General features: G+C 39.3%; 1 protein-coding gene across 4 annotated transcripts in view; it reads left to right on the top strand.

Moving 5' to 3' along the window:
- LOC148352814 (plakophilin-4-like) overlaps positions 1-19,105 on the top strand; it is a 121,705-nt gene that overhangs the window by 54,216 nt on the left and 48,384 nt on the right. For 2 of the 4 annotated variants that reach the window (XM_088352395.1, XM_088352397.1), the window contains 4 exons: positions 3,853-3,968; positions 9,769-9,803; positions 16,397-16,578; positions 18,581-18,867. In XM_088352395.1, coding sequence (XP_088208521.1) covers positions 3,853-3,968; positions 9,769-9,803; positions 16,397-16,578; positions 18,581-18,867 — 620 coding nt within the window. The remainder of the gene's footprint in view (positions 1-3,852; positions 3,969-9,768; positions 9,804-16,396; positions 16,579-18,580; positions 18,868-19,105) is intronic. The other 2 variants (XM_088352396.1, XM_088352394.1) reach the window with 1 other exon arrangement.

Here is a 19,105-nt window from a genome sequence, read left to right as displayed (position 1 = left end):
TAGCGTGGTCAAACGGAAAAAAACGTGTCAATAGCCGGAGCGGGGGGTCAGAGCGTGATCGGTGGTCAAAAACAGGTCGTCAGCCGGAACGGGAAATCAGAACGTGGTCGGTGGTCAAAAATGGGGAATACGGAACAGACGAGTGCTATACGGATGAAAACACGGGACCGACGGGAGTCAGAGTCAAAGTGCTTGCCTTGTGTAAACAGAGGTTCGCTGATGGACTGACAAAGGGCGAGTGAGAGCACTGAGCTTAAATAGGGGGGAACCAATCCGGTAACCAGCAGCAGCTGGCGTCAACAAGCGGGCACAGGTGAGTGCAATGAGCAATCACGACATATACAAATACTCGTGGGTGAAGAAATTAGCATTTGTATTACATAACATGAGCCTCGAGGAAACTGACAAAATTTCCAGCCAGCTTTCTGCCAAAGGTACCCAAAAACCTCAAAAGGGCTTGTGTTTTTAGCACTTGTTTTTTGGTTAAACTACACGCGGGGTGGGCAACGCTTTGAGTCGCGAATTGGATTGGGTTAATAAATTTGGCAGATGGGCTAGGACAGGAGGGGAAAAAATTATTGATTTGATTTTTGGTATTCCAATTAGTCGTTTCACCTCCAATACCTCAGGAATACATAAGAAAAAACAAAGGGACACTAGGGACAAGAGTGGTTCCATATCAACATCATTTTTTTATTAGTATGTAGTACTTTATTTACTATTATATGTATTGTCACTAAATTTCCATTACATTTTTGGTTTGGCTGGCTGGATGAATAACCCCAACGGGCCAAATACAGCCCTTAGTTTGCTCTTTTAAATTAGTGATCAAATAATACACACTGTTCCTTTAAGGGTGTGTGGCTTTTGTGTATTCGACTTAGTGATTAAATATTTGAGTAGCCGACAACGAGGTGTAAAATGACTCTGTAGAAAACAGTTATAAGCAACATTCATTGTCTTTCTTTGTAATTTACCATATTAATATCAGGAATTACAAACCTTTGTCTTTGTTTTGTGTTTTGCTAGCTTAGTGTACCCGTATCCGATCTGTGATTTATTCTTAAAGCATGATTGCTTTTTGTGCGTGCATATATGTGTGTAAAATATAATGTAAAAAGGCTAACGTGGTGAGCCTGGCATGCATGAGGTCTTGCACCAGTTCGCCAGTCCACGTTTTTTCACCATACGCAAAGTGTATTATTTTCTTACCTCGTGGCGAAAATGGCGAAGTTGTATGCATGTATGTATAGTGTTAGTCTATGATTGATAAGCCATGTATGATACAACCTTTGAACAGACAGGATGCAGTAATGAGCTCTCTTTTGGAGCAAAAAAGTGTGGTCCTTTTTCGATTTTGGCGAGTGGTAAGTTTTTAGTTTGGTAGACAATTAAATAAGGGAGAGAAGACATCAATACATTTTGAACTTGCAAGGAAAATGTCAGGACCAGAACAGAGACAGGACCCACTTGCGTTACGTTTCTCACAAGTTTTATTGGAAGAAAGAGAAAGGGTTGCACTCACGATCCGGTGATTGCTTGGACGTGGGAAGCAGGTCGCTCTGATACTCGGATTGTGTTCCGAACGCGGAAGTGGATCTTCCGCGGCAAGTGATGGAGGTGTCGGAGATGGAAAAACGTGGTCGGGGTCGTAAGCGAGTCGTAAGCCGGGACGGGAGAGCAGACGTGGTCAGGATCAAAACGGGTCGTAGCCGGAGACAAACGGGAGCAAAAATTGGACAGGTGGGAGTCAGGGTTGAGCAAAGGCTTGCTTAGTATTCACTGAGGTTTGCAGACGGACTGACAAAAGGGGACAGACAGGAGTGGGTACAAGTACTGATCGGGAGCCAATCAGAGTCTGAGGCAGTTGGCGCCAAAGGAGCGGGCACAGCTGAGTCACATCAGTAATCATGCCAGAAAACAGAAGAGGACTGTACAAAAAAAACATCTAACATCTAAATCCGTTCTAAAACGTAAATGTAAACGCCCTTGTGAAGTGACGTCGTAAAGGAATATTCTGTTCGTAAGTGTTAAAATCATCTTCTATGTGGTTCCATGCAGTTGAACAGTTTCCAGGAACAATTCATGTTTATATAATACGCAATACATGTGATTAACATGGCAAGAATAATAATATCTTTCTTTTTATATTCCTCAGCAGACCGAATGCCTGTCCGTAGCATTGCTGTTTTTCAATTCCGTGGTTTGATCTCATGCCAGACATCTGGTTTGGGGAAGGAAACTCCCGATTGCCGGTGAAGATTTCATGGTTATGTTCGGTGCACAGAGTTGGTTGTCTTGACGACACTACATAGTAGAAAAGCAGTAAAACACATGGCGAATTTCTTGGGTTTAATCGATTATTTTGCGTTGACTGGGCCTGTGATGGAATACTGTATTCCCTCGCTACTTTGCGCTTTGTGCTTCACAATCTCAGTGCGTCGCTAATTGAAAAATGTTCATTGGTCTATTATCCCTGATCAATTTTGCTTCTAGCTGCTGAGCGCTTTTGTTGAGCCTGTGGGCTCTTTTCTGCCTTTCTGTCCATCAAAACTGCACTTGTACAGCCCCACAATCCATTATCTCCTATCGCATATTGCTGCGAGCGGGCAGCGGTAGACGTGACTTTGGTCAGGAGTGCCAGTTTGAGAGCAATGGTCAGGAAAGCACATTTTCCCAGGCTTGGCGGCTCTTTTTATGCCGTTTTGTCCACCGAAAACTGAACTTCACTCTTGCTGTTGCTATCCTTTATCCCCAGTTGACTATTGCTGAGTGGGGAAGCTGAGAGCACATTTGTGTCGAGGCTGGCTGCTCTTTTGCAGTTATTTCCACCTAAATGATTTGCATTTGTGCAGACATGTTCCATTATCTCGCTCCAAATTGCTGCGAACAGCAACCAGCAGACTTCACTTTTGTCGGCCTATCGGCTCTTTTTTGCTGTTATTTCAGCCTAAAATTAAGTGCACTTGTTGAGCTGTAACACATTATCCCCAACCCCTAATACTGCGAATGGAGACCAGCAGATGGCACTTTTTCAAAATGCGTAGTGTTCCAGTTTCCCTCAAATGAAATTTATGGTTGAGGCCGCTATCCATTATCCCCAGCCAAATATTCCTGAGCGCAGTGAGAGAATTCGTTTAATGCATGGCGGCTCTTTATTTCCCATTTTTCCCCATCTCATGAACTGCCAACACCCATTATTCCCAGTATTTTTTGGAAAGCGGGGGCCTAGGAAGGAAATTTGTGTCATTTGTGGCAGATTTTTTTTCTGTTCTTACGATTTAAAACGAGTTGCACTTGTGTGTTCCCGGCCCAGAATCCCCGGTCCACTATTGCTGAGAGCGGGGGCTGAGAGAGCAAATTGTGTCATGCCTAGTGTTTCCTATTTTCGTTCATTCCGCCTAAAATGAACTCTACTGCAATGGTTTGAAACCATTATCTATGGTCAGCTATTGCTGTGAGGGTGGTGTGGGAGACCACATGTTAAAAATGGGGGTGGTTTTCACGGGGTAGTTCTGGTCCCCATTAACAGTGATAAGCGGGGTATTACAGTATGTTAAATTCGTTCCGCATGGTAAATTACAGCCTTTGGGGTGGTTTCCTTTTTAATGCAGTTTCTTGAGTGAGCCGACTCTGACTTAAGTGCTTCAAGTGTATTAGTGTCCGGACTTGCCTTGTCAGCATTTTCATGGTACAAAAAAGGCAATGACAGATAATTACCCTGTCATTTATACAGCCCCCTGATGGTCGATTTTCGGCGTAAAAGAAGCCATCGACTCCTCACTTGTCGGATCTGTCGATAGATGATCATGTATGACAGACCTTCAATCTCCTCCTTTTGATTTGTCGCAGGAGCTTCAGTTCGAGCGTCTCACCCGGGAGCTGGAGGTTGAGAGGCAGATTGTGGCCAATCAACTGGAAAGATGCAGCAGACTTGGGGCGGAATCGCCGGGGGCTGCAAGCAGCAGGTAATGAAACCATTTACCAAGCAGAAACGGCCGCACTGCAACCCAACACATTTCTTTTTTTTATTTGTCCCCTTGCTAAACATTATAGGATATACGTTTTACTATCAATCTGCTTTGAAAGCTAGCCTGAATGTTGTCCAATGAGTGAATGGATTGGAATTCACTGGCAATATCATATTACTGCAATGTCTCATTGTCAAAGATGACAATTTAAAATGTATTTATTGTTTTAGTCATAACCATCCTGTGCAGTCTACCAAAAAAATGTATATATTTTTTTAAAGTAGTGAGTTTTTCCTTGTCCTCATGTAGGTTTTGGATCAGAGGATTGTATAATATCAGTCTGTGGGCTGTAATAGTATGTGGTCTGTGCAGACCTTTGAGACCCCTTGTCATTAAGGTTTTATTTTTTAGTGGAAAGTATTTGTATGTGGTTGGGAAAAAGTCTGATGATAGTACAAGCTTAAGCCTGACACTTATAATCCAATGTTGAATATTTATGTTTAGTTGAACCTTACAATTTTGTCCAACAGAAATGTACCAACTTAATGCTAACAATATTGTTTCAGCCGCTAGATCCATTAGAAAATTGCACCGATTTAGCCACTACCATTATCTTGGTAGTTAATGCTAAATATTTTAGCAGTTCTGCTAATGTCACTGATCTTATGTACTAACTACAAAGATGGCGGCCAGCACATGCAAAGCGCTTATTGGCTATCCAGTTTTTTTTTTTGTTTTTTTTATCTTAGCGTTTTCATCAATGTTTAATCTACATTCAAATTATGTTAATTACATTCTTATGAATCACAATAAATACAATACTAATTTCAATCCTAGCATTGTGGGTGCGGTTGATAGCTGCTAATGCTAATGAATGACTTTACATTAATAATGAATAAGTGATAGTAATGGTAATAGTAATAGTAACAGTAATAGTAATAGTAATATTAAATAATCATAATTTGGGTATAATAATCATTTCGTTATTTCCTGACATTTCAGAGGATTACTTTTAGAAAAATATGAAAGGAAAATGGCCTGAAATATGCTTATTATTTTACCCTCATGGATTCAACATTGTCTTGAAGAAAATTGTGATATATTTGGCATTTTACCACCCTTATTTTTGGGATACAGACGCTGCTCTATTTACGGACGATCGTTCGTAAGTTGCTTCAGTGCTATATTTTGTATGTTTAAGGTTTATATAAGTATGTTTAAGGCTTGTTTAAGTAACCTGTATTGTTTTGTACTAAAAAATACATTTTATAATATAATATGCCCTATAAAGATAAATAAAGTTAAGTGTTACTTACTTTTGGAAGATAAGCATAAGAAGATAATAAATTTGAAATGTGTGCGTTCTGATCTGGTGCGCTTTATATACCGGAACATACGGAAATGCATATTTACAATTGAAGGATAATGCATATTGTAACTGCTCTGTCTTTTTGAAACATATATTGTGGTCTTCGAGTACCCTCTTGTGGTTAACATGTTAACTGTTTGTTACAAAAAACTTTTGAGTGGTGAAACCAGATGTCATAATGTTATTAACTTATGTTCTATAAAATAAATTACAGTGGTACCTCTACTTACCAATTTAATATGTTCTGGGAGTAGCTTCGTAACCTGAAAATTTTGTAAGTAGAGACGAATTTTGTTTGTAAATAAGCTAGTCCATTCCAAGTCCATAAACATAAATTGAGAGGTACACAATAAAAAAAGAATAAAAAAAAGGAAAAATATTAATTTACTTCTTAGCCTTGTGTTTATTAAAAAACTGATCTAATGATGTCTGCTTTTGCCAGCTCTTGCCAATCCATCGGAAATGCGCAAGGGAAACATAGCGATAGCCCGACTTATTAACACTTTTTCGGGGTGATTCCTTTCAACATATTGAGTGACTTCATAGAATTTTGCTACAATGCCTTTAAAAATCCTCCTCCCTGTCTGTAAACGCTGAACTGTGACACGAAGAGCATGCTGGGAGCACGCATGCGCACTAGGTTGCCAGGCAGATTTGAAGCGATTGCCAGTTTGTTTACGTTGGGGAAACTCTGGGAGCGGCAAATAGCAGCGTGTACTGTTCTGTATTTTTGACTTGTAACTAGAGGAAAACTTCATACCTAGAGGCAATATTTCCTGTTCAGGTACTTCGTAACCTGAAACTTTCGTATGTAGGGACATTAGTAAGTAAGAGATACCACTGTACTTTATTTTAAATGTATTTATTTGTCCCTTATGCAACCCTAGCTCTTACTGTAGTTTAAATTCCATGCGCCGTATAGCCCAGTGCAGCGTCTGTATATGAAATATATATCACATTTATCAAGACTATTTTTGGGGAGGCGAGCCTTAAAATCCAGTGCACCTATATTGGATGAGATACGGTATTTTGATTTTTTTTTTTTTTTTTATCCAAACTGATCTGAGACTAGGTAATTATTATATTACTTTAACTGGATTACTTTCAATTTCTTTTGAATTACTCCAATACCAAATATGCTAATAAAAGACAAAAGAAACTAAATATGAATAAAATTATGACTCACAACACGTGGTAAGCTTTCTCTCCTGGCTTTGATCCATTTGATCTCCGGCAAGACTAACATAAAATGCGACAGAAACAAAATGAAAATAAATCCAAACAGCTTGCCAACATCATTTTTGCTCTTCCATGTATTCCGTTACTCCCCAAGCCTGCACAAAATTTAGTCATTTTATTCATATTTAGTTTCTTTTGTCTTTTATTAGCATATTTGGTATTGGAGTAATCCAAAAGTAATTGAAAGTAATTAAGTTAATATTATAGATTATATATAAATGAAATATACGGAAATTAGATCACTTTTGATTATTGTATTATCTCACGTTTAAAGCAGCTGAACTTCACGTTAATTTTAGATTTTCAGCAGGTTCTCAGCAGTTTCTCGTTGTAGAGGTATCTCCTTTTGTTCTAAAGCGGCTCAGCGAAGCGCATCTTCTCTAACTGGTTTAATTGCCTGCATGTGGCTATTAACGTCCAAAGTCGTGGCTTTTAAAGCTCATTATGGAACCATATAGGGTGGTCGTCATGATTGCTGCTTGGTGTTAACTCTGTGTTTTTCCTTCTCCTCTCCCTATCAGGTAAATTGAAACCCTATAATTCCGATCACAGTAAATTTCCAATTCATGACGTGGCTATTATTCTCTTTTTATGTTTTTCTGCTGTAGCAATCGTATATCCTGTGAAGCTGTGTGGCTTTTGTGGTGAAGATTTGAAGACAATGATGTTGTTGTCATATGTTGGGGAATGTGAATTTCCCTTCGGGGATGAACAAAGTATCTATCTATCTATCTATCTATCTATCTAAAACATCGTATTGAACATTGTAATTTAAAAACCTCAAGCTATACATGCTGTAACCGGAAGGTCTACTGTACTTACAAATGTATGAACAAGACATTTTATTTGTTTTAAAAGTGAAAATGATGAAGAGGATAAAGAACATAGGCAACTTAGATATTTTTTGTCCAGATTTGTTAGCCTGCGTTTAATATGTAAGAGTCTTTCTCCGTATAAAATCTATCATGTTTTCCTTTGCAGTCACGTCTGGTGTGCTTTTTAAAACATTTTTTGGACCTGCATAATGGGTAAAATGCCATAACAAGGGGGTGAAAAAACATTATTTTCCACACCTTGATGTAAAAACAAAATAGAGATTTGACAGGTATCGGTATCGGCATTTCTATTTATTCCATGGGCCAATTGTTTAGGCTTAGATACACCCGAGCCTTTCTCTATCTCTCCTGCATTCTGTCTCTGATGCTACCCACCTTGCCTTCTGATTGGATAAGCAAACAGGGGCAGAGCTACTGAAGCAGAATAATAACATAAGAGTGGCGTAAACAGCTGATTCTCTGCTAAATCCTAAATCCCGACATGCCTGTGAATCAAGACTCTGGATAATAATTAGATTCGATTTTTAATAGTCCGTAGTAAAATAGCGTATGTGTGATTAAGAGATAGCATAAAAAATGTAGCTTACTTGATGTAGGGAAGCACGTTCAGGTGGAAACTAATATATTAGCTCTAATAATAACATTAGTTCGTCAATCAAGCGCGTGTGTTTGTGATTGAGGGAGAGCATAAAAAGAACGCTAAAGTGGAAAGCTTAGTAATTAGCTATTACCATAACATTAGTTTGGCTCTAAAACATGAGTGCCCTCTTGTTTAAATTTGTGAGCTCCATTTGGTACACTATTTGTTTTTAGTTCATTTAAGTCATGTTTGTTGTATTGACATTGTTATTTATTTATTGTAAAAAAAAAAATAATCAGGGAGCTATTTTCAGTCTGTTTCTGTGTAACTACACCGTATACTAGCTGCTGCCAAGCCTAGTTTTAGTTCCTGCACTGTTAGCTTGTATTTTAGGTGAGGGTTTAGTCATCTCAGTTGTGTTGAAATTTTAATCCATTTACTGTAAAAGGTTTCAGAAACCTATTAAAGTTTTATTTGAACTTATAAAAAACATTATTTTCTGCATTATTAAAACATTTTTACGCCAATTTTTAAGCTTCTACAGCAAATGGATATTGGCTCTGAATATCGGTTATCGGCCTCCTAACAATCAGTATCCGTATAGGCCCTAAAAACATACGTCTGGCACGGTTGCCATGGCGCCTAACTGGCGCCAGCTGCGGCTCGTTGACAGATTGGCTTCCATTCTATTCAAGCTCAGTGCTCTCACTCATCCTTTCTTAGCCCGTCAGCGAACCTCTAGACGTGGGTTATGACTCTGTCCGGTTTCCGTTTGTGTATCCTGTCTGGTTTCGATCCCGTCTGTTTTGTCCTGTTTTGATTTCAGTCTCCAGGCTCCAATGTCTGGTATCATGCCTGTCATTCTCGTCCTGTCTGATATGTGTCTCCAGTCTCCTATATCTGTTATCAATCCTTTCAACCCCGTTCTGTCCGTATCAACATCATCTATCCGGTATTGGCTCGTGTCACTGGTATCGATCTCGTTGGTCTCTTGCTTTCTGTTGTTCTAGGCCAGACTTCTGTTTTTCTTCTTTTCGCCCAGCGATCGCCGAATCACTGTCGTTTTGTGTTAACGTGCATGGCTGCCCCATTTCCCATAAAATAAAAGCTTGTGTGAGAAACGTCACACATTTGGGTTCTCCTCCTGTTCCGGTTCTAGACAATATCGGTCGATCCTTCGTATAGATGCTGTCACACAAAAAAAAACCTGCCGTTAAGTAAATAACATATTAGCATTTTAAATTACACTGACCAATAGCAGACAGGCTTCTTAGAGATATATGAGGCACATAACTCGCCCAACTTGTTGCAGATGTTGTATTGTAGGTAAAATGCCGTAACGAGGGGTTGTAAAAAACATTGTAACGCGAAAATATCATATGTTACGGACGCTGTAGCCTATTGTCTAATGTATATTACTTTTTAAGACTATGCAGACACGACAAATATTATAGCTGTGAAGCCTCTCGCTCGCACGGCTCGTGGTACTCGGTTGCGATATTTATCGCTTTTGCTGTCAGGCCATCTAACGAATGAGCATCCCTCACACAAAAGGCACCTTTATGGCCGGATAAACAAAGGTGACAGAAATGGACTTTACATCTGATTTGCACGTGCTCCGCGGGATGCTTCAGGTGGTTATATCCCCCAAGATGGTGATTACAATCTGTGACCATGTCCCAAAAAGGCCAATGGAAAATGCGCTTGGTAAACAACGTGTCACTGTTACTGAGTCCGTTTTCGCTTTTTCATTTCCTCTTCTCTCTTTTGCAGCTCATCTGAGAAGTCGCTGCCTTGGAGAACTGCCGGTAGGTTGGAAATTGCTTTTTGGGTTTTTGGAAATGGCTCTTTTCCTATTTTTTTTAGATTGTTTGTTGACAATGTAAATTATTTAGAAAAATCATCCTGTGAAAACGGATTGTTGGATATTCTTTTGATACAAAGAGTTATAAATGGTAAATGGTCTGCATTTACATTTATAGCGCTTTTCAAGTCAATGAAGACCTTCCAAAGCGCTTTACAATGTGCTTCACACTTACCCATTTACACACACAATCACACACCAATAGGGTGTCAGCCATGCAAGGCGCCAACTCTTATTGGGGGAATTAGGGATTCAGTGTCTTGCCCAAGGACACTTCGAGTTCTTGAAAATAATGTGGTTCTTGTTTACATTGTTATCACAATACTGAGGTTAAAATAATTAAGAATAGATTTTCACCAATGCAAAAAAATCCATCTTAATTAAGTCAAGTCCGGTCAAGTCAAATTCATTTATATAGCCCTTAATCACAAAAATGTCTCAGAGGACTGCACAGGATTAAAATTACACCATCACCTGATCTTAAACCAACATGCGGGCAAGGGAAAACTCAAAACCTCAGCGTGAGGAAAAAAGAAACCTTGAGTAGGGGCCTCATAAATGGTAATCCCCCTTCCAGGATGACAAGGGTGGAATAGATTTAGCATTGAATTACAGTACATAGTAAACATCAAAATTAAGAGAACATTTTGCTGATTTTTGTGTTTTTCTTTCTTATAATGCATTTTTAAATATCTAGTTTGTTGTAAATAATTTGTAAAATTAGGTAAACTATTTGGTATGACATATAGCAGATGATTTATTGAATTTTTTTTCCCTTTCTATGTTTTTTTTCTTTTTTCTTTTACTCAAGATACGAAATATAATAGAGAAAACAAGTGGGGAATGAATCTTTAAATTGAAATAGAAAAACATTTAAGAATTGAAAGAAACTTTCAATTTGATTTATAATTGGATTTCTTATTTAATTTAATTTTATTAATGTTCTTAACCTTTTTGTTTTTCATTTGTTTTTCTTTAGATAAGAACCATGATAATTAAAACTTTATGAGAAAATTTATGAGAAAAAAGTAAATAAAAAAAAGACCATTTTAGTTAATTTTAATTGTGGGAGAATTCAAGTCTCTCAAGTTTAAGAGAAAATCTATGGAAAAACTAATAAAAAAGACCATTTTAGTTATATTTTATATTTTAATGTTGGAGAATTAAATAGTGTTTTAAGATGAAGAGAACAGACAATTGTAGTTTGATTTTTAATTTAATACATTTTTTTCATTATATTTTTATATTGCATTTCTTTTTTTTTTACTCAAGATAAAAAATATACTACTTAAAAGGAGGAAGAAAATGCTCTTTAATGTTTGAAAAAACATTTGAGAATAAAATGATAAAATACGTTTAATTTAATTTAATTTATGATTTGATTTCGATTTTAATTTAAGGTTTAAGAGAAAATCAAAGAAACATTTTTTGAAATAAATTTCCATTTCATTTTCTGTTGTATGTATTTTTGACTCTAAATAAGAAATATAATACTTTAAATTTAAGGGGAAAAAAGAAGTAAAATACATTATTTTTTTAGAATAATTCAGAGAAAAAATATGATTTTGTCTTATTTTAAGTATTCTCTTGAGTCAAAAGCTTTATTTTATGCACTATGCAGAATTAGAGTTAAATCAATGTAAGATTCTGTCTGCACAGTTTACAATATAAAAATAATAAATAATAAATATAATCAATGAAAACAATTATTTTAATTCATTGTAATGTTTGCATTAATTGTTGATCAGTTGAAAAGTTTACAGTAATAGGGAGCCCTCTGCTTCTTTTTTTATTGAGTTATACTTTAACATCACTACAACATCACTACAACATCAGCTTGAGGGAGTTCTCTAAATACTTTATTTTCGTTCTCTCCTCAAAAGCATCTTCATGACAAAGTAGACCACAATGAATTATCACCAATGCATTTCATGGCCTATTAATCGCAATTCTGTAGCGGTCATTAATCTTGTTTCGATCTTGTTAGAGAAGCCTGCGAGGATTTTGCTTGTGAATATGCACCGAGAAAACTCTGGAAAGTCTTTGGCTTGTCTGATTTGCGGCTGAGGAGCGCAAAAGCAGTAATTGCTGTTATGCCTGCTATCGATTTAGCCATTATCCCCTCTAAAGATGAACGAGTGTCTGACGAGCTTGTCCGGATCGGCGTGTGACCTGAGTTCCTGCAGGGCTTATTGTCCCCGTGAGTGACTGTGCATTGGACGGCCTTTGGTTGTTGCCGTGGAAACTGACATCTGGAAATGTCGAAGCAGTCACACCTCGTGCAGACTAAAAAAAAGAGAATAATCCCCCTTGTCAGATCCATAAATGAACTCAATTTTTTGCGACGACCTCTCAGCTATCTGACGTTTATGAGTTCCTATGGGTTGATTTCACTCAGCAAATGATGATCTAAAATTGACAAAGATGTATTTACTACTACAGTCCACCCCCAGGATACAACATTAATCCGTTCTGAGGTAAGATTGCCATATAGCAGTCGATAGAAACCTATCGTAGTACAAAACTAATGCATTCCCAAATCCCACTACACCTGATAAAAACCTAGAAATTACAAAATAATTTACAGTAAGTACTGATTACATGTAAGCGACTTGCATAAGATCAAATAAGATTATAAAAAAATATACATTTAAATGAAAAAGCTACTGTACAATTATTTACCATTGGTGTGATGACTTGAGCTGGTACAGTGCCGTTAGCGGGTGGATGCAGGGTGTGGGGGTGGGGGGGCGAATGGCAACTGCGTGTTGAGTATAAGCTTATTTTAAAACTTGAAGAATAATCACATACTTATTTTCGTAATAGTCCTCATCTTTGATTGGTTATGGCAATGGGTAATGAGTTGTTTTTCTTGACCATTACAAGCTTTGTTTCCATGGTTAGTATGTTTTTGCTTTTTCCTTCAGCCTTTGGACAGATAGCGAATTAATAGAGCACAAAAAGTACATTATCATACCACCGACTCGCATAGTCTTTCCGAAAAACACAAAATTCTGAACTGAATAAAGAAAAAACATTGTGGGAGGTGGTTTAGCCAATATCTAGCCAGTGTTTTTTTTATGACAGCAACCAATAGAACACAGGGATTATTTTCATGGTTAGTGATTTTAAAGACGTAACACCGCAACGTTTGATTTTTACGTTTTGGTGCATGCAAAATAATTTGTTGTTGATTACGTATAGTGGAGAAAATGCCGTCAAGAGAGGCCGTTACATGAAAATGTCATAAGGCGGGGTCGCCATATGGTCAACACTTCCAGTTTTGCCTAAAATAATGTAGTCTATTCGCAGACCACCTGGAAAAAAACAATCTCAAGTCCTTTGAAAAATATTTTATGGTTTAAATGGTCATATTTTTGTGATACATGTTGTTGAATTTTTGTCTTTTGCTCTTGATTTTTTACTTTTTTCAAAAATGCCAGTTGAACACAATTTGTTTAACTACAATAATGAAAAGGGTTTATTACGATGTTCTGCCTTATCTTTTCGATCTTTTCTTCTTCTTTGCAGTGTAGGTTCAAACACAAACTTAGAAGTTACCATACTATTTATTTGTAGAACTTTCTCGGCAGATAATTAAAAAGAAATTGTGATTTATTGCAAGAATATTACAGTTACTTTACTGATAACTGCAGAACAAACCAGATACTCGACAGCGGTACACTTTCTACTAAAAAAGGAAATTGGACACATTTTAATGGTGCACTTCTATAATGTATATTATTTGTACTTCTGAATTATTTTAGAGTCTAATGATAGCAGTGGTACAATTCCATTGCACCAATATGTCTATTTAAATCGTACAACTACAGCTCAATTACGACTTTAATCAAGTTTTGGGGGGCCTGCATCGTGTTGTATCCTGTTGTATCATGTTGTTTAATGTTTGAATGGTTATTTTTTTAATTTTGCAAATATGCCTTTTCCATGCACAAAACAGTGAAAGATGAATGTCTGCTAACTGCTAACATGCCACGGCTCACAAACCATCAGTGACCCGCCCTGTGACATATCTGACCCCAATAATTAAATGCACTGTAAATTGATGCTTTATTGCTGATAACATTTCGGGTCGTTTCACAGTGATGATCTACAATTATGGCTAAAACATATTTGCTTTTGCTTTATACTGTATGCTCGAAGTAATATACCTGGGAGTGACTGCTCGATAAAAGGCAGAGAACCATAAAATACACAAGATGAATTGAACATTGTTTTAATGAGCTTAATGTTGCATTAATACAAGGTGGTAGGGAGAGCAGGTAACAAAGTTGCCATATGCTCAATTGTGGCAAGTCAAGCACAACGCAAGCACAAGCGACCTAATTACAAAAATAGATGTTTCTGAATTTAACCTTCGACAATCAAAGGATAATTACATGAATTAATGTCACTAATCAAAATCAACGAAGCACTGTGCTTGTGTGCTCCCTCCCTGTGTGCTGTCTGTCAAGTTTTTGAAACATACCAACACTATATATGGATGGATAGAATTGTCGTATCGACTATTAATGGAATGATACATTTGCGGCATATTAATGGTGGGGCAGAAAAAAGAATAGAAATACAGAGACCCCTTTATTTTCACGGTTAGTGGCAACAGGAACCACACGCGAAAAGTGAAAATCAACGAAGTAATAAAAGCGCCTAAGTTTAAATTTAAGGTTAAACCAGGTCATTTGTTTCATGGCTTATGGACCTGGCGTTGGCAAGATACAGGGTCCACAGCAGGGGCTCAGGAGAGTTGTTAGCAATAGGCCGGACCAGCAGGCCCGCTCTTGCCTTCTCCCAGACCCTGCCCCAGTCGCGTCAGGAAACTAATAATCCACAGAGCACCAGCTGGTGATGACCATTTCTTTGCACTCTTCTGACTTTCCTCAGGGTTCAATTTAATTGATCATTTTCTTTTCAATGTAACCAGCCGCTAATATACTAGCTCAGCTGTAGCCTTTCTCTGCAGTTTCTCTGTTTGACTGACAGCATACAGCAGCCTATCACAGTCTTGCACACCCAATATATATACACACACACATACAACCTGACCCTCGTGATAGCTGTGTGCTCTGTTTGAACAGAGCGGACCCTGCTCTCAGCAATAGTTGACTGGGGATAATAGAATGCGGCCACAACTGTATTTTTCATTTCGGGCTGGCTAGAATGACAAGCCTTTTGACAAAAGTCCCTTCTGCCCGTCCCTGCAGTAATGTATTTGTCTGCGGCCGCACAAATGCAATTCACTTTTTGGTGCACTGAACAGGAAAAAAAGAGCCACCACCCCTCCCGCACTCTGCAGGTACCTGCTAGCAGCAATAGGCGACTGGGGATGGATGATGGATTGCGGTTGCACAGGTGCAGTTCATTTTAGGTGAAAAGAAAAGGAATTAAGAGTCAAGTCTATGTACAGCCCTTAATCACAAAATGTCTCAAAGGGCTGCACAACACAAATTTCCTCTCGGCCCCAGCTGTCAGCAGTAGTCGACCAGGGATATTGGATTGCAGCCACACAGTGTCGCTCATTTTTGGCGGTCCAGAACGGCACGCTTCCCACTGGAACACATCAACAGCTTAAATGAAAAAAAAGAGCGTTCTGCCAACTCCTGCTCTCAGCAATTGTCGACCAGGGATAATGGATAGTAACCACTCCCCTGCACTTTATTTAAGCGGTCCAGAACAGCATGCTGGAACAAACGAGTCCAGTTGTCATGATTACTGATTCTGATCACCTGTGCCTGCTCATTTGGCGCCAGCCGCTGCGGGCTACCTGATTGGTTCCCTGTCCTTTTTTAAGCCCAGTCCTGTCACTCTCCGGTTGTCAGTCCGTCAGCGAAAGCATTTTGACCCTGACTCCCGCCTGTCCAGTTTTTGCACCCGTTTTTCCACCCGTCCGTTCCTGATATCCCTGTTTGTCTCCAGCTCCGACCTGTTTTTGATTCCGACCACGTTTGCTCTCTTGTCCTGGCTTATGACCCGTTTTTTTTTTTGTTATCCCGACCACGTTTTTGCTGCCCTGTCCCGGCTATTGACCTGTTTTTTTCCGTCCTTGACACTACCATCTCCCGCTACGGATTCACTTCCGTATTTGGATCATGATCCGATTGCGTGAGCGGCTTGCTTACGGCGTCCAGAGAGCACCGGATCGCGGGCGCTGCCCTTTTTCCTTCTCTCAATTGACTTGTGGTTAACGCTACGCATTTGGGTCCTGGTTCCGTTCTGGTCGTGACACCAGTTCACCCTTTAAGAAATCAGGTGGTTATGTAACTGATTAACCGTTAAAAAGCTGGGAATACTGTATCATTTTTTTTCAATAAATCTTATTGTTTTTCAAAGCTAATATAGTGTTTACCATGCCCACCATTGATCCAATTATCTGAATTAACACATAGATATCTGCATAGCGACCAATCATTGACGCCATCGCTGTCCTCCACCTGGGACATATATGATGACTCACTCTTCCATAATATAAGGAAAGGTCATGGCTCTTCTAAACGCCTTCATGGCAATTTGCGATTTCAGGATCAGCAACTCAGATGAATTCATACTCAGACAGCGGCTACCAAGACGCCACCGGCGGCTACCACGGCAACCAAAATGTGGTTAAATCCGAGCTGAGGATACAGCACTCCTTTCCCGGAGCCGGCACCAGCACGAGCACTCCGGTCAAAACTGCCAGGGCGGAGGGGCAAGCCTCAGCACAGGTATGTTGGAATCTTAGATCTCCACATTTTTCCCCGTGAGGGCTTCATCCCTAAAGTACAATCAGAACATGCATGGTTTCTTCTTTGGTTTTATTTAGCACAACATAATCAGACAATGTAGCGTATTGTTGATAGATTTGTCGTTTTATGAGAAACTGCAACCATGAAAATATTATAGAAAGCAAATAGTCCGAGGGTTGATCTATACTTCAGACCTACCGGAAAATAATCATGCTGCAAATAGAAAAAGTGTACCTCATTGGCAGAAAGATTTTCTTCATTTCAATTGTTACCGCCGTAGACCCCCAGGACAGAAAATTAATCCGTTCCGAGGTGGAGATCGCGAAGTAAAATTGCCGTACGGCAGGAGATACAAATCTATGGTAATTAACACGCATGGAAATAACAAAATAGTATAAATTAATTACAACTTATATGTAATATACATGTCTAGGAAGGAATACAATGATAAATAAATATACATGGTGTGACGTGACCAGAGCTGGTACATAAGAGTACCGGGTAGATGCAGAGGGGTAGGAGACGGTGGATTAGAATCAAAACTGATTTTAAAACTTGAACTTGCAAGGATTGTCATGCCCTTTGATATACTTGCTTTAATTGACTCCTCATTTTTAATAATAGTCCCAATCGTCGATTTGTTAAGACAAGTTTCTTAGGAAGAGTAATAATACATGTGCTTTCTTTGTATTTCTTGATAATTGCAAGCTTTCTTTCCATGGTAATCATATTTTTGCTTATAGATAATTTTCCCAAAAAATGAATTTAATAAAATCACATTTGTACTAGCGAGGATTGCCATGCCTTGGGAAAACTTTCCTACTTTTTCTTAATTATTGTCTCTGTCAATAGGTTACGGCCATTGAAAACGTTAATAGTTCGTCAAGGCTCTGCGCGGAACACTTGGTTCAAAACTTTTTTTTCTGATCGCTGATATTTGAAAAATGTTCAACTTGGGGAAAACGCGATGCTTGTCAATGTCACATTTTACTCAACTGTCTTCTCACAGTGCTGGCGGGGTGGGACAAAAACCGCAACAACTGAGTCAGTGAGAGTGTGCTTTAGCATGGAGAGTCTGACCAAGATCTGTGAGAACCAGAACAGATGGTAGACCCAAATGCGTAATGTTTCACACCAAGCTTTATTGGAGAATCGAGGAAGTCAGGTGCGGGGAAACAAACAACAGCAATCATCCTGCCCGCTGGACGGGCGATCGGAGCGTGGTCGATGTGCAAAAACGAGTCAAGTAGCCGTAACGGGAGATCCGAGCGTGGTCTGTGGGCAAAAACGGATCAAGTAGCCGGAGCGGGAGATTTGAGCGTGGTCGGTCGGCAAAACGGGTCAATTCGCCGGAGCGGGAGATTTGAGCGTGGTCGGTGGGCAAAAACTTGTCAAGTAGCCAGAGCAGGAGATCGGAGCGTGGTCAGTGGGCAAAAACAGGTCAAGTAACCGGAGACGATCGGGAAGTCAGGGACAGACAAGCAGGATACAGGTGAGGACGGGACAGATGGGAGTCAAATAGTGCTTGCCTTGCGTATGCGGAGGTTCGCTCACGGACTGACAAGGAGTCAATTTAGTTTAAACAGGAGGGGAACCAATCAGGCAATGAGCAGCAGCTGGCGCCAAACGAGCGAGTACAGGTGAGGGCGATGAGTAATCGTGACAAGATCTCGTCTGACTGACGGAGATACGTAGCACAAGTACGTTTGCGATCACTTATATAATAAATCTGAAAGAGTTCTTTCGATTCACTTCTTGTTAAATAAGTCAAGTTATGTTTATTTTTATAGCCCTTAAGAAGTCTCAAGGGGCTGCACAGACTACCATTACACAATTCCCCGATCTTAAACCTACATTAGGGCAAGGGAAAACTCCAAGATCAAGATTATGAGACTCTGGCGGCCAGGTTCTTACTATGAATAGGAACCACTGACGTCTTAAGATAGGAACTTGGGGGTCTACTGAACTTAACTGCAAATAGTTTTTTGTTCCCAATCAGGTCCCTTCAATGGGTGGAGCCGTGCCGGGCCGTGCCATGCGAAGAGTCAGCTCAGTGCCTTCTCGTTCTCACTCCCCGTCCCAAGGTGGCACTGCACCGCCATTGCACGGTTCCCTTCATGCAACGATCGGGAGCACATACGGCTCAGCTATCGTGACGGAACCCAAACCCCTCTCGTGCATCTTCTCCACCACTTTGCCCGGCTCGCCCCTCATCGATCGGAAAAACTCCCCGGCCATCTTGCGCCGGGTGGGTTCGACTAATTCCAGGTAGGGCTGCAACTGACGACTATTTTAATAGTCGACTAGTCATTGACCTTTCAAACGATTATTCGAATCATCAGATAATTATTCATTTTTTCTTAAATTGACGTTGATTTGGTGATGTATAAAATGATAAAAAAAACACAAGAAAAATGGGTACGACTAGAAATACATCTTTTCTTGAATATCCTGCTGATTTGTACAAAATTTAAACCTATTAGGCATAAATACATGCATTGACCTT

Source organism: Urocampus carinirostris, chromosome 14 (assembly GCF_059441175.1).
Source record: "Urocampus carinirostris isolate Australia breed hairy pipefish chromosome 14, RoL_Ucar_1.0, whole genome shotgun sequence".
NCBI classification, from domain to species: domain Eukaryota; kingdom Metazoa; phylum Chordata; class Actinopteri; order Syngnathiformes; family Syngnathidae; genus Urocampus; species Urocampus carinirostris.
Note: the sequence above shows the minus strand (reverse complement) of the source record. Positions and strands in the feature narration are given on the sequence as shown.